Source organism: Cynoglossus semilaevis, chromosome 3 (assembly GCF_000523025.1).
Source record: "Cynoglossus semilaevis isolate Cse_v1.0 chromosome 3, Cse_v1.0, whole genome shotgun sequence".
Taxonomy (NCBI): Eukaryota; Metazoa; Chordata; class Actinopteri; order Pleuronectiformes; family Cynoglossidae; genus Cynoglossus; species Cynoglossus semilaevis.
This window is the reverse complement of record NC_024309.1, coordinates 11,204,838-11,218,646: the sequence shown is the minus strand read 5'-3', so window position 1 is coordinate 11,218,646 and position 13,809 is coordinate 11,204,838. Positions and strand designations below refer to the sequence as shown.

Sequence of the window (13,809 nt, the reverse complement as noted above, 5' to 3'; positions counted from 1 at the left end):
TTCCATGACTATTTACATTGTATTCAATTGGGTCACCCTGGATTATTGTATCAGAACCTCATAACTACACTTACATACCTTTATCAGTGATTATTCTGAATATAAATATGCTCAATTTTAAATATTCAGTTGTGTTTTTAGCATGGAAGCTAACAGATCTAGCACTGTTTTAGAGGACAAAACGACACAATCTAACAGAGCGCGTTATTAGTCGCTGTGTGTGAGTCAGATGTTGTAAAATATCGTTAAGCCGTCCAAATAAAATATTTGCAATGAGAAGTGAATACAATTTAAAGGAAAACTCACCTTGTGTCCCTCTTCAGTGCTGTAAATGTGGAGTCCGTGAGAATGTCTTTACAATTGCCTGATGATAAATAATGGTCTAATTGTAGTTCATGTTATTGTTTTTGTTAAATATGTCTATGAAATAACGATGTTTTATTTTGGTAGAATTATTCGCCAATTTTATTTATGTATTTAAGTTCCTCGCAGGGTGAAATGACCGTAATTGAATAGGCGCTCCGTGAACACACCATTCGACGGGTCCTAATGTTAAACGGCAGTGGCGGAGAAGCAGCAGCGTCTTACGCATCAAGATGGCTGCGTCCAGTCGAGCTCAGGTGATTTCTCTGTATAGGACGATGCTGAGAGAAAGTAGCAAGTTTTCTTCATATAACTACAGGTACGAAACAACTAGTCATCTTTGGATGAGTTTTCAAAGGCGTTGACACTGCTGCTTATATCGAACCTCATCTGTTTAAATGTGGTAACTTAGCAAGCTAACTGTTGTTAACATATGGATATTTTTTTATTGAAAAATTCAACCAGCTTGGGGCCAGATGTCATAGGTACATGACAGGAATACGTTAAACTACGAAACGATCCTAATTACCGTTTGGCATTTATAAAAACTGTTAAATGTCCAACATTTTAGCAGTAAACAAATGCATGCGTCAGTATAACATGGTTGCACCAAGGTAATCCCTTCAGTTATTTTTAAAAGAAGTTTAAACTGGTAAATTTTTCCACAGTTAAGGTACCTGCTGTGGTTTACTGGCTTTGGTATTTCTGATGATAATAAAGAGGTAGAATAGTTAGTATAGTATATAGGTAGTATAGCAGTTTTGGGGTCGTTCAAACAGTAAGTAGAATAGTTTTAGCAGTTTTGGGGTCGTTCAAACAGTAAGCAAGGTGTCATTGAGTGGTGATTTTTGAGATTTTACCATAAGCAGGATGTTGTAGCTATTCAAAGTCATAATTTCTCTACAGTCCCCGACAATGCAACCAAGCTATTTCAATTATTTATTGTATCCTATAATTTCTCTACAGTCCCCGACAACGCAACCAAGCTATTTCAATTATTTATTGTTACAGTGTAGAAAGGTCTTTGCTTCAAATAGTTGTTTTTTTAGGTGTCTGTCTTCAATATTCATGTAAATAAACATCAAGGTGTTTAATTCTAGTCGGAGACTCTTTGTCAGTACATGTTTAAGTGTACTAAACTCAGCAGCTGTGCAGAGTCTGTGACCTTCTTACTGCTCGACCGCTGCTCACACTCCACTGATCAATATCCAGCTCTGACACAGCTTGAACAGCCTCCAACTGATATTGGGTTAACATTGAGTTTAATCTGCTGAAGCTGCACCTGTTTGTTTTTATATCACACCCTTAAATTATTTTACATCGACCTACAGGCTTAATTACCCACCAGCGGAGGAGCTGCACCAGGGTCTTTCACTGTGGCTCCTGTCTTTGTTCATTTTCTCAGATCAATAAGTTTTTATTCAGGTGGATGAATATGCCCAGGACTCCTATGTGGCACTTTATTTAGGACTAAATAAATTTCTTTTAAGAATTTTGCTGTAGAATGGAATCATCTTTAAAAATATATACTGTATATTTCTTTTAATAGATGATAAAATGCAGAATATTTAGGAGGGCCATGATTTAGGTCTGAAGGTTCTAAAAGTTTCCTGCAAAGTTACATCAAATTATGATCTGTCATTTTATTACAACTGTCTTTTTATGTGATTAGAGGAATTTCATCTAGACGGCATATTTGTTGGAGAAAACCTCCTCCTCACTTTCAGGAAGGTTCGGTGACTATAGCTGAATGTACATCCCTGCAGTTTATGATACAAAGATGTTTGTGGTGATGAAGAGGAGGAGTGTCAGAAATTGGTTGTTTGTCTTTACTTGAACATCAACGAACAGAACAAATTGATGATTTTTGTTTTTCTCTATTAATGTGTGACTTTGATTGTTTCTTTGTCCTCTTTATGTCTGTCTGCCTTTCTAAAAATAACTCTCCTCACTTTGTGGTCTGGTGTTAAAAAAGCTGTCAACCCGTCAGGAAATGGCAGAAGCTTTTGATTAACAAATAAATATGGAAATGTTAAATAGATAAATCTTTCCTCCTTATCTCCTTCTCTTATCTTCTTTGCTGTCATGTACCTTCAACCACGTCCTCTTTTACTCCTATTATATTATTTTACGACATTCTTCTTCTGTTGCCTCCCACTCTGTATGTCCATTACATTTTCTCCTTCCGTCCTTTTTCACCTTATGTTTTTTTTCTCTATCATTTCTATAAAACCAGCCTGAACCAGTTTCACTCCTCCATCATTACACCCTGTAAAATATAATATGTCACACTTTTACTGGCTGCGTCTTAAATCTCAAATGAGCCCAGAAAAGATGGATGGAGAAGACGAATGGCTTTGCAGGACAGTGACACAGCTGTTCAAGGTCGTCGTCCTCATTTGGTCTGTTACAAGGCCAAAAGACGAGAGGGGCCTCCCAAAGACGTTTAAACTGAGGTTTAAAAACATCCTAATCGTGATTCAGATTTGAAGCTTTGCTTTACAATTAACTTTATGATTGGAGTTAATTTTGTTTTTTAAAATATCAAATATCTGTATATCATACAGTGTCACATCCCCTCTTAATGCATGAGTCACGGTGTTTGAACTTTATTTTTGGACTATTTGTCCAAAAATAAAAATGTTTGTTTATTTGGGTAAAGGTGGAAATTTAACTGTTTCTCTGTGTGTGTGTGGTTCTGTCACAGGACATATGCAGTAAGGCGAGTGCGCGATGCCTTCAGGGCCAACAGCAACATAGAGGATCCAAGGACGTTGGAGAGACTGATGGAGGAGGGACGGAATACACTGGCAGTGATTCAGAGACAGGTAACGCACACACACACACACACACATTATCTAAACTTTAAATTCTTTCTATGCGCATCACTGTGTGTATGTGGGGGGGGAGGGGGGCAGGGAGGAGGCATGTGTGCCTTTTAAAGCAAAGTTAGGGAGCAGAGATGATGGATTGCAGCTGCAGAGCCTCCTCTGTTTTTTGGAGGAGGAACCACTTTGTGTGTGTGTGTGTGTGTGTGAAGCCACAGTGAAACAGTCGGAGAGAAAGGGTGAAGGTGTTGGATCAATGTTTGAACAGAGAAGGACGGTAAAGGAGGAAGAGATGAAAAAGGAAGAAAGGTTTAAGGAATGAAGAAGAATTAAAGTAGAAAATGACGTCCAGTAGTTGATGGAGTAAGACTCAAATTTGGTGGAGTTAGTCAGAGAAGAAAGAGGAGTCAGTGGGGAACAAAGCTGTCTGTTTTATTCATGTCAGCGGTCTGCTGTGTTTAACAGTCTGTGTCTGCAGCTCACTGTATGTGTGTGTGTACGTGTGCGTTGGTTCAGGGCTCTGGTAGGTCAGTCAGGTGTGGCAGCAGCAGTGATAACTGAGCAGGACGTCTGTGGAACAGAATAAAAGATTTACAGCGGCTCCAAAGAGGGAGGAGAGATGACTCCTTTCTGGAGTGGAGTCTCCTGCGTCATTGATGCTTCACCGGTCGCTGCTGTCACTGATCACACCTGCAGAGACGCAACCTGGTCAAATGGAATGAAAAAAAAAAACAGTGTTTGGTGGGCAAGTTTAGAAAGCCCAGCGGGCCGTATGTGGTCCACGGGCTGTAGTTTGTGCTTGTTTTAACATCAACACACCAGGTGTTAATTCACTGCTGCCTCCATCACTAAGTTTAATTGTGCAATTTTTAATTTTAAAATGTTGCAGTCAGGTCCTCAACGATATATCAGGGACACAAACTGAGCACAAGAGGCAGCAGTTGACCAGCATGAGGTTAAAACACCAGTTTTCTCAGCGGACCTTTGATAAGTACAACGATGTGATAAAGCAGAGAGCTCATCCTTATGATTACAGTAGCCTCACACTGACATTGATTTTGGTTTGTTTTTTTTTCCCCAAGTCTTTAGTTAAGTGGCTGAAATGACTTTTTCTTGGTGTCATCAGTGAGACCGAGTGACCGTCTCCCTGGTGGATCCTCAGATACAGCACCACAGCCCGGGCCTTTGGCTGTTATTGCGTGTCATTTCCAGTCATTACTATCGACTGTTGGAACAAACGACTCCAGTGAGGAGGCTTCTGTCTCTGCAGTGCAGCGGCTGCTGGATCTTCCATTAGTCTGAAGTGGACTGTTGTTTCATAACGTCTGAGTGAAGAGCTCGCTCACAGACAGTCGTCTGTGGTTGGACTCTGTCATTATTCTCCCTTTGCTTCTGTTTTGTTCAGCTGGTTTCTTCGTTTCCTTGGTCTTTTTCTTCTGCCTGGCCGCCCTGGGCTTGGGTTGGGTTTGCTGCAGAGGCTTTTTAAACTTCATCACAATTTTGTCTGACTTGGTCCCAGAACCTGAAAGATGACGCAACTGCACTGGAGTGTTTTCTAGGGCAGACTAAGATTAAGACAAAGTTTGTTTTTTTGGGTTTGTTTTTTTTTTTGCAGCATTTACTACAGTAGATGAAATAACTGCAAAATGTAACACAAGTTTAACAAACACTGAAACAGTTAATACAGGAAATACTAACTTTTATCACCCAGGGGTGGGTGGGTTTCAAGTGAGGGTGAAATCCAAGGACAAGGACAGTGTCCCCCACTCACACACACTCACACACAGTAACAGTAGGAGTGTCCTCCACTCTCACACACTCACACACAGTAACAGTAGGACTGCTGTGTAAATGAAGACGTCCCATCGGTCCATTTTTAAGATCTCTGGCGCTCAGACCCACACGAGGCAACAGGGAGGTCTGACTGCAGTACTGTGTGTGTGTGTGTGTGCATGTGTGTGTGTCTGTCTCAGGTCTGTGGTTTCCAGATATGTTTCTCCGCGATAGAAATTCCCACCTGTAAAAACCTCCACCTTCTTGGTGTCACCTGATCTGGATTTGATTCGATTGGTTTTGACATCACCAGACCCAGACTCAGACTCAGTGGGTTACTCAGTTCATTTGTGTCTTTGTGACAAATGAAAAATTACCAAAGCCTCTCTTGTGATGTCATTGTAATGACAAACCAATAGGAACTGTTGGATCTTTACAGTATTTATGAAAAACAGTAAAGTAAAAAAAAAGACAGAGGAGACAAAGACATGGAGATGTAGATGTCCTGATGTCTTGAACACTACCTGAATCATTGATGAGTCAAAGTCTGAGGAGATACTGGAAACACACACTCACACATTAAGCAGATAAGTGGAGGACAAAGAGGGACACAGTGAGGTTGAGGACAGCACATGCATGTGATGACACCAAAACACAGTAATGTGTGAGACATTGTTCCTTTTTCTGTTTACGCTCTACTAAAACTGAAGGACAGGGGTCACTAACTCCATTTGTTGGAGGGCCAGGATGTTTCTAGACGGCACCTTAGGAGCTAGACCATTGTTTCTCAAAGACTGGATCACGACCCTTGTTGGGTCGCAAGAGATTTTTTTTTTCTTTGGGTCGTCTCGCGTCATGTTTCCCCGGAGTTTACGGATAATGTCTATTGACTTGGGTCGCAAAACTTTTAAAATATAGGTCCCCAGAAAAAAAAAGTTTGGGAAACACTGAGCTAGACGGTCAAATAAAATAAAATAAATATCACATATTTGTCTAACATTATCATTTGATGTTCATCTTAGGAGTGAAATTCCAGTTTTAAATTTGAGCCAGGAATCAAACCGGCAACCCCTGTCTAGTCGGCAGACGTCTGTTTTATCCCTTGATTGTGAGGAGAGCAGAGTCGGTGTCAGAGTTTGGTAGTGGACGTGTGATGGATGTGAAATGTGAGAATGAGTCATGAAAGAGTTGATTTGATCCTCCGGAGAAATAAAAGGTCTGAAACAGAAGAGACTGAGGTTTGGTTCAGAGCTTCAGGCCAAAGAGTCTGAGATGAAACAAGTGAGAGAAAGAGAGAGAGAAAAAAAGTCATTTATTTTCTTGTTTGTTGAATCTTTTCATACAGATTTTAATATCACTCTGGTCCTGTAACTTTCGTGCCAATGTCTTTTTTTAAAAATGCTTATAAATACTTATAAATGACAAGTGCGTCATCAACACTTGATCTAGTCTAGTCTTGAATGGAACCTGCCATCCACCCACCTCCTGGGTGGATGCAGAAAATGAACATCAGTTTGGTTCTACATGAAAGGCCTGGTTTAATGAGTGTCCAACTGTGGAGACGCCTGAATCTTCAGTCTGCAGACCAACCATACGTCTCTGAAAAGCTGCGACTTGTTTATTCCTCCTGCTCTGTTTATTATGAGCCTGATCTCCTTTCATCCTCTGCTCTTCTCCTCCAATTCCTCCTCCTCCTCTTCACAGGCCTCCGTTAGTTTCTCTTTGACAGAATGCTCTCGTCTTTTTATCCTCGTCCCTCAGTTTTTATTTTGTGTGTGTGTGTGTGTTTTTATTCTCATCTCTGCTCGTTTTCCTCTGACTGATCCTCCTCGGGTTTCCCTGCGTCGTTCGCTTCATCTCTTTCCTCCCACTTCCATCGACTCTTGAGCTTCGATTGTTTCTGTCTCCTGTTATTTTTTTGAGATTTTTTCATATTGTGGTTGAACACGACTCTGGAGAGTTTTTCTGAAGAATTAGCAGCGCCCTCCTACGCCCACGCTTTCAGAATTTAGCTCTCAATGACTTATACTTGTGTTAATGCCAACGCCAGCCGCCCACCACCACAGTTAACCTGCCAACCATTGTTTTTATTCATGAAGGAAACCAGCCATGACATTTGTGTCTGATTAACAGTGGTTTATAAAGATCAGTGGCAGCAAAATCATCAAAAAAAAATCATTCTGAAAAAAATAAATATAATGCTCTTGATTTGTAAAAAAAAAAAAAAAGGAAAAAAAATTAAATTCTTCAGTGCAGGAGTGTCCAACTTATTTCGGTTCGGTTTCGGTTCAATAAGTTGTTTTCATCCATTTGTTTTCTTCTTCAGTGCAGGGGTGGCCAACTTATTTCGGTTCATGGAATAAGTTGTTTTCATCCATTTGTTTTCATCCATAGAAATACAAGTATGTTAGATATTTATTCATATTTAATGAAATGGAATTTTACAAAAAATATTCTGAACATTAAGTCATTGTGTATTTTTCTTATTTCCAAAATTCATCAAATAAGCCAGACTGAAGATCCAAGTGGGCCAGACCTGAACCACGGGCTGTATGTTTGACACCCCTGCTTTAGTGAGCGTACAACGTAACATCTTGTCATCTTCTTCCACTCAGCCAAGAGGTCATCTGAGGTCATTGAGCCTCATTGTACTATGAAGTTGAAGTTTCATTACGACTGTCGTGTGTGTGTGTGTGGTTGTAGAAGAACGTCGTGTGGTCTGCTGCTGTGGACCATCTGCTTCAAGACTAGACTTGTTGTTAGTTCACACATTCTCTGCTGTAGCCTCAGTTGTGAGGAGGGGTCATTACAGGGACTGCTGTCTTCCCATCAGCTTCAACCCGTCTGCCTGTTCTCCTCTGACCTCTGACATGGACAAGGTGTCGCTGCTCAGCAGCTGCTCTCTGGGTGTTTTTCTCTGCCTCGGTTTACCCTGAAAATAGCTAGGTCAGCAGTTTGAAAAGAACTCAGTCCAGCCGTTGATTGACAACAGTAAACCTGACCTCCATCAGCATCATTTAGATCTCATGTCTGCTCGTGTCGTCTTGACCACGTCTCCCGTTCTGAGTGCATTGATTTGCGGCTAGCGGGCGTGACATTTTCACGCTCTGAATTTGATGCATGACATCATCATCAGTGTATGAGCAGCGCAAGAAAAATGGAGAACAGGAAAAAGTATTAAGATGAACAGAAGGAGAGATGCCTTCTCTTTGTTAGCAGCCACAGCCGCAGCAATTTACATGAGAGCCACGCCCCCTCCAACCTGATTGGTCCTAATACACCCACCTTCATTTATCCCCACAATCCAGCCAATGAAGACGACATGCACTTAAAAAAAATCGAAAAACAAAAGGAAGGGACAGAGTGAAGGTGGAGTAACAAATATTTGTGAGCAAACGTCTCCCCCTGCTGGTGATGCAGGGGCATGACAACACAAACACTGTCTTATTGACTTAAGTAATTATTTTGGTGAGTAATATAACGGTGTGTGTGGGTATGTGTGTGTGTGTTTAGGACATTTACTAATTCTAGTGAACTATTGTAGAAGAAAAGTACCTGCACAGACACATGTTTGCTTTTTTTGTTCAAGCTGTTCCAAAAAATCAATATTGGACTGTGACACACACAAACATGTACTGATACACAGTCTGTACATACAGTACAAAACTTCATACTACAAACCTCTGTAGTGTCAGAACAAATATAGACTTTACACGACTATGAAGGTTCTCTGCAAACAAACACATTTTCAGATATATTTTTTTTTAATTCAAACTTTTTATAGTACATTTTATTGCATTGAGAACTCTATGACTACTGCAGATCTAAGCTATTTTTCCTAACCACAGCTAGGCTTTAAAACCAGTGACTCAGCAGAGTTTGCCCATAAAAACAAGTTCCCAGCACAGGTGCTTAAATATTTGTAAAGTACTTGAATTATAATTTTGGTTTGGTTTTATTGGTTTGATGCTGTATGAAGCACTTTAATTTAAGAGTGAATCTGTTAAGAACTCCTGCAGCCTACAGTGCAGTCTCACTAAACCATCCAAATGTCAAATGTTCTGTTAGATTTTTGTTGTTGTTGTTGTTGTTTTTATTCTAATCTTCTGCTTCTGTTCTCATTTGACGATGTCCTCCACAAACACAGGGTCGTGGATCATTTGGTAGAGGTTCAATGGAGTGAATTAGAAGTTTTATTTTGAATTTAATTACTCTGCATGGTATTTTATTTTGAAAAATAGTCAGTTAAAACCACTCCACTCAGTCTAGTTGCAGTGTTTTATGCACCCTGTTCTGTTGGTGAAAATAATGCTGGGGACCACAAGCAGGGGTTTTTTCATGGTTTTCTTTTTCTTTTTATTCGTTTTCTTTAATGGAACGGCGCCACCTTTAGGTCAAACTGTTCTGTGTTTTGCAGGTGGCTGTGGGAAGGATGTATGAGACACAAAAGACTGTGGTGGAGTGAAAGGACCAGGGGTCGGAGGAACAGCCCTCGACACAAACACGTTTATTTGCACATAGACGTGACCAGGTGCAGGTGGTTTTGGCTGAAATGCATTGTGGGGAAGAAAGCAGCGAGCAGCCGTTCAGAGTTTAGACCTGATTATTGACACGTCAGTGCATCGTCCTGTTACACACTCTTAGGATCATTACCATGTGATTGTTTTATTGATTTATTCTGTTTAACATCCACATCCAAACAAACCTAAAGGTGTCTGAGAGTTTGTTGTTGTTGTTGTTTTGTTTTGTTTTTATTACTGACAAACTGATTTTGTGTGACATTTATTGATTGACAGTTTCGTGTTGATATTGAACATGATGTGGGACATGTTGTTTGCTACGTCATTGTCTTTATGTTGAGTGGATATTTCAGATGGGACATGTTGTTTGTCTTTATGTTGAGTGGATATTTCAGACGTTAAAGTCAGTCCTATCTTGGTAAATGTTAAATACTTAACTGCCACCTCCTTGATTATATGAGCTGTTGGTCTGCTGCTGCCCCTTGTGGTCATTTATGGTAAATCTGATGCCAAAGCCAGAGAAATATCATGTTTTAACTTTCTACTGGAGGCAGCGACAGGTCAGTGATGATGGTCACTAATATAACATCACTGAGTTTACTGTCTGCCAAAAAACTGATTAGGATAATGAGGTGTTAGCCTCTGGTGTGTCTGCAGCGCCATCTGTAGAGAGCCACGTAATTAATTTTTGTCAAATTTCTATTATTAATATTCAATCTCAATCTCATCTAGTTGTCAGACATCTTGTCAATTTTATCGTAATGCACATTTAGTCCAACATGTTTGAAATGGTCATTCACACGCCTCAAATAAAGAGGTTTATTTCCTGAGTTTCTGTGACTGACTGTTTGTGTATATTTGTGTGTGTGTGTCGGAGTGGGCGTGTGTGTATGTATGGATAAGGAAACACTCACTGACGGCGTGAGTGTGATTACAAGCAGACAAGCCGAGGTCAGAGGTGGGTTTGGTTTCTTTGGTGGTGAAGGTTGACTGACCTGCAAGATTTTACCCGTTTCTAAAAATAAACTTCTGTGTTTGCTCAGAGATGAGCTCCGTGACCCACTTACACAAAAACACCATGTCCACGATCATGTTGGTCAATCAGTCCAAACCTTCAACTCACATGCACACACACATTATTCACTTTTTTTTTCTTTTTGTCCCAGTTATGGTCTCTGACACGGTGACCGTATTTAAAAAGTCACCTCCAATCCAGAAGCACTATCACTATCAGACAGTCTGACCACATGTCGTCCACGGTGGTCAGACATCAGGCTGCAGCCAACAGGAAGTTGGCTTGAATGTTGTGAAATGGAGGAAATCCAAACACCATCAGCTTCCTCTGATTTCTTTCTTTTTTTTTTTTTTAAATATCTATCGTAGTGGGAATGAATGGAATTCAGGAATATGTTTGTGGGTTTGTACCAGGATCAATGTTAGTCACGTTCTTCATTGCCTTGTTCATTTATTATGCAATTAGTTGTCACTTTGAGATGCTTTTTACCAACGACTGTTGATGAAGCATCTTGAAAATGAATGCATGTCATTCCAGTGAACAGGATCCTTCATTTCTTCTAAAGGACTGAGTTTGAAGGACCCTGTAACTGCACCAAGTCATTCAGTCACACATATGAATGGAGGGAGAGGATTTTTTTTTTTATCTCTTTGTTTCTGACTCTGACTGTTGTCTGCAGACTGTGTTCCCTGCAGGTTCAAAGACTGTGCAGACTTTAGACCATGTTCTCAGATCACAGAGAACACAGAGACTCTGTTCTGTGATGATTTGTACGATAATCATTTTTGAAATCGTCTGTCTGTCACAGCTGAACACCACTGTGCTGTTTTTACACACAGACACTGAGGTCCTTCAGTGGGACGGTCTAGAAGATGGAGATCTAAGGACATTTCATTCAGTCAAAGGGCCTCAGAAAGGCCGTCCACTTTACTTGAAAATGTTCTAATGGCAGCCCGTCAGATCTCAGAACTTCATTATACAGTGTATTATTTACATTTGTTTCTTCTGCCTCTAACAAAAAAAAACATTAAACAGTAATATGAATATTTAAAACTTGTTCCCCACAGCTGCTTCTCCTGAAATATTGAACCAGCTGCTGATTCAGTTGTAACTGACTGTTGGTGTTGGTTGTGTGGAACTATTATGGTCTAGATCTGACACAAAAACACGTTGTATTTGCCACATTATTTCTCCGATGATACAATCCTTCTACTGTAACTAGGTGTTGTGCTCTACTGTATTTTCATGGAATGGTGACTTTAAAACTATCACGTCAAATGATTCCAGCTTCTTCTTTTTGTGGGTGTAGTTGATTACACTGACAGCAGGGCAGCAGGTCACTGGGTTTAAGCCTGGTCTTTGTAATGAAACTGGATGTTCTGGTGACGTGTCCTGCTCTCCGGGTCGCTGCAGCAACAGCCACACTGACGTTTAAATCTTTCTAAACCAGAGACGGTGTTGACAGAACAAACAGACGTTTGTCAATACGACTTTTTTTTTTCCAGAGGCATTGGACTCCTGAACTTCTCACCTAATGTAAAGAGAGCGCTGACAGACACACAGGGATGGGATGTGGTGACGCTCACGTACAGAACAAACTCCAGGTCTGCTGATTAAAACAAATCCTTGAAAAAAACTGAATAAAAACCTCAAAACACTGAACTTATAAAAAGTCTCAAGTGAGCCAGGGAATTAGGGCAACCTGTCGAACCCAGAACGATTCTCGTGAGCCATGGAATTAGAGCAACCTGTCGAACCCAGAACGATTCTCCTGTTTCTTTTCACTGTCAAAGGCAAGAAAAGAAAGTCTTGACAAAGTCAGCATTTCCCTGAAGTTCATAGAAAAGTCAAATTCTAAGGCTCAGAAAACTTTTATTTTAAAACCATGATAAATGTAAAACGAAAACACTTGAGTATAATTATAAAATTTCGCCAATGTGTTATAAATTGTACCTATAAACGTTAATATGGACGGTCACAATTTGCATTTGCATCTTTGTTTTGATCCCAGCAGCAGCAGTGACACAAACACAGTGATGACTGTAAGGTCAAAGGTTTGGAACCAACAACCCTACGGCGTGGGGAGTCCGATCACGACACCACATGGCGTGAGTGCGGAATTCTTAAGGGTTTTACGCACGGACGTAAAGGCTCTACGCCCCCGTTAGAGAATACTCAGAAGGCATAATATTTGTCACGCGCGTTGCCGTGCACACTGCGGTGCCGGAGCGTGTAGTTCAGACCCTGGTTGTTGTCCCAGAACTCCCCCTGTTCGCTCTTCAGGTACACGGCGAAATGTACTGCGCAGCTGCGGTCCATAAATGGTGGCGTGTACACGGTGAAGGAGAAGCGCTCTCCCCGCAGGCCCCGGACATCATCTGCGGACACGCGCAAGGCTTGCGCGTCCACATGGGACAGCCATTCGTTGAAGGTGTACCTGACCCCGACCTCCCTGACTGCGCCCCGGTCACACAGCACGCGGATTTGTCCGCGCACGTCGAAGGGTGTGATGGAGACCTTCTCCAGACAGACGCGCAGCTGCTGGACTCTGAGCTCCGTGTCCCGCGGCTCCGGGAAGCAAGTTACCAGGCGGTGGGTGTCCAAATTGACAGTGGACCTGAAGTTCTGACACAACAGCGCCTCCTGGTGTTGGGACGGCAACGGGAGACTCCGGTGTCGGGACAGAACTTTGGTGGGAATCTGCGGCTCCTCCAGAGCGCTAAAGTGTTTGACGCTGGCCAAGTTCAGACCCATGGAGTCCGCGAACTTTACTCGTTTCCTTTCGCCACTGGCGCCGGCACCGCAGCTGAGCAGTGCTGGCAGAGACTGCGCTCTCCTTCGGTCTCTCATGAACTTCTCTAACCGAGAAGCGTCCACTTCATCCTCCAGGTCTCCATCTTCTTCCTGCTCCTCCTCCTCCTCCCTCGCCTCTTCCTCCTCCTCTCCTTCTTCGTCCTCCAGCGCCTCCTCCATGCCGTTCTCCGTGTACATGCCCAAGGAGAGCCCTGCGGCGGCTTCCCCACTGTGCACCTGTGCCGAACGGGACATGTGTGCGTCCCTCCGCTGCGGGGAGCCTTCTATAGAGAGTGAGCGTGTGCACGTCCACGGAGACGCGCATAGTCACGTAACAAGCAACACATGCGTCAGCTGTGCGCGTGTCACAGAGTTTATTTTATACACGACCAGTGTCACGTACAGCTGTATGTATATATAAATAAATATAGAGAGAGAGTAATATTATTATTATTATTATTATTATTATTATTATTGGTAGTAGTACACACTGAGTGACACATTGACTTTACTAAAA

General features: G+C 41.7%; 3 protein-coding genes across 3 annotated transcripts in view; 1 reads left to right on the top strand and 2 right to left on the bottom strand.

Annotated features, from left to right (window-relative positions):
* The window catches only part of fars2 (phenylalanyl-tRNA synthetase 2, mitochondrial), a 42,403-nt gene extending 41,971 nt beyond the window's left edge, over positions 1–432 (bottom strand). Inside the window, exon 1 of the mRNA XM_008308038.3 lies at positions 307–432. The gene's annotated coding sequence lies outside the window, so the exon portion shown is untranslated. The remainder of the gene's footprint in view (positions 1–306) is intronic.
* Positions 433–525: 93 nt separating this feature from the next.
* On the top strand, positions 526–9,674 carry lyrm4b (LYR motif containing 4). The gene is made up of 3 exons (XM_008308039.3): positions 526–682; positions 3,071–3,191; positions 9,382–9,674. The coding sequence occupies exons 1-3, from the start codon at positions 597–599 to the stop codon at positions 9,427–9,429; spliced, it is 255 nt and encodes an 84-aa protein (XP_008306261.1). The 5' UTR covers positions 526–596; the 3' UTR covers positions 9,430–9,674.
* A 2,680-nt stretch (positions 9,675–12,354) lies between these two features.
* Positions 12,355–13,564, bottom strand: ppp1r3g (protein phosphatase 1 regulatory subunit 3G). The gene has a single exon (XM_008308040.3). It carries the CDS (start codon positions 13,545–13,547, stop codon positions 12,675–12,677), a length of 873 nt encoding a protein of 290 aa, XP_008306262.1. The 5' UTR covers positions 13,548–13,564; the 3' UTR covers positions 12,355–12,674.
* Positions 13,565–13,809: the final 245 nt, after the last annotated feature.

Excerpts from the sequence above, each read along its gene's own strand:
- ppp1r3g (XM_008308040.3), bottom strand. The coding sequence starts at position 13,547 with ATGTCCCGTTCGGCACAGGTGCACAGTGGGGAAGCCGCCGCAGGGCTC.
- lyrm4b (XM_008308039.3), top strand. The coding sequence starts at position 597 with ATGGCTGCGTCCAGTCGAGCTCAGGTGATTTCTCTGTATAGGACGATG. Across the intron at positions 683-3,070 it reads TTTTCTTCATATAACTACAG|GACATATGCAGTAAGGCGAG; the intron begins GTACGAAACAAC and ends GTTCTGTCACAG. Across the intron at positions 3,192-9,381 it reads TGGCAGTGATTCAGAGACAG|GTGGCTGTGGGAAGGATGTA; the intron begins GTAACGCACACA and ends TGTGTTTTGCAG.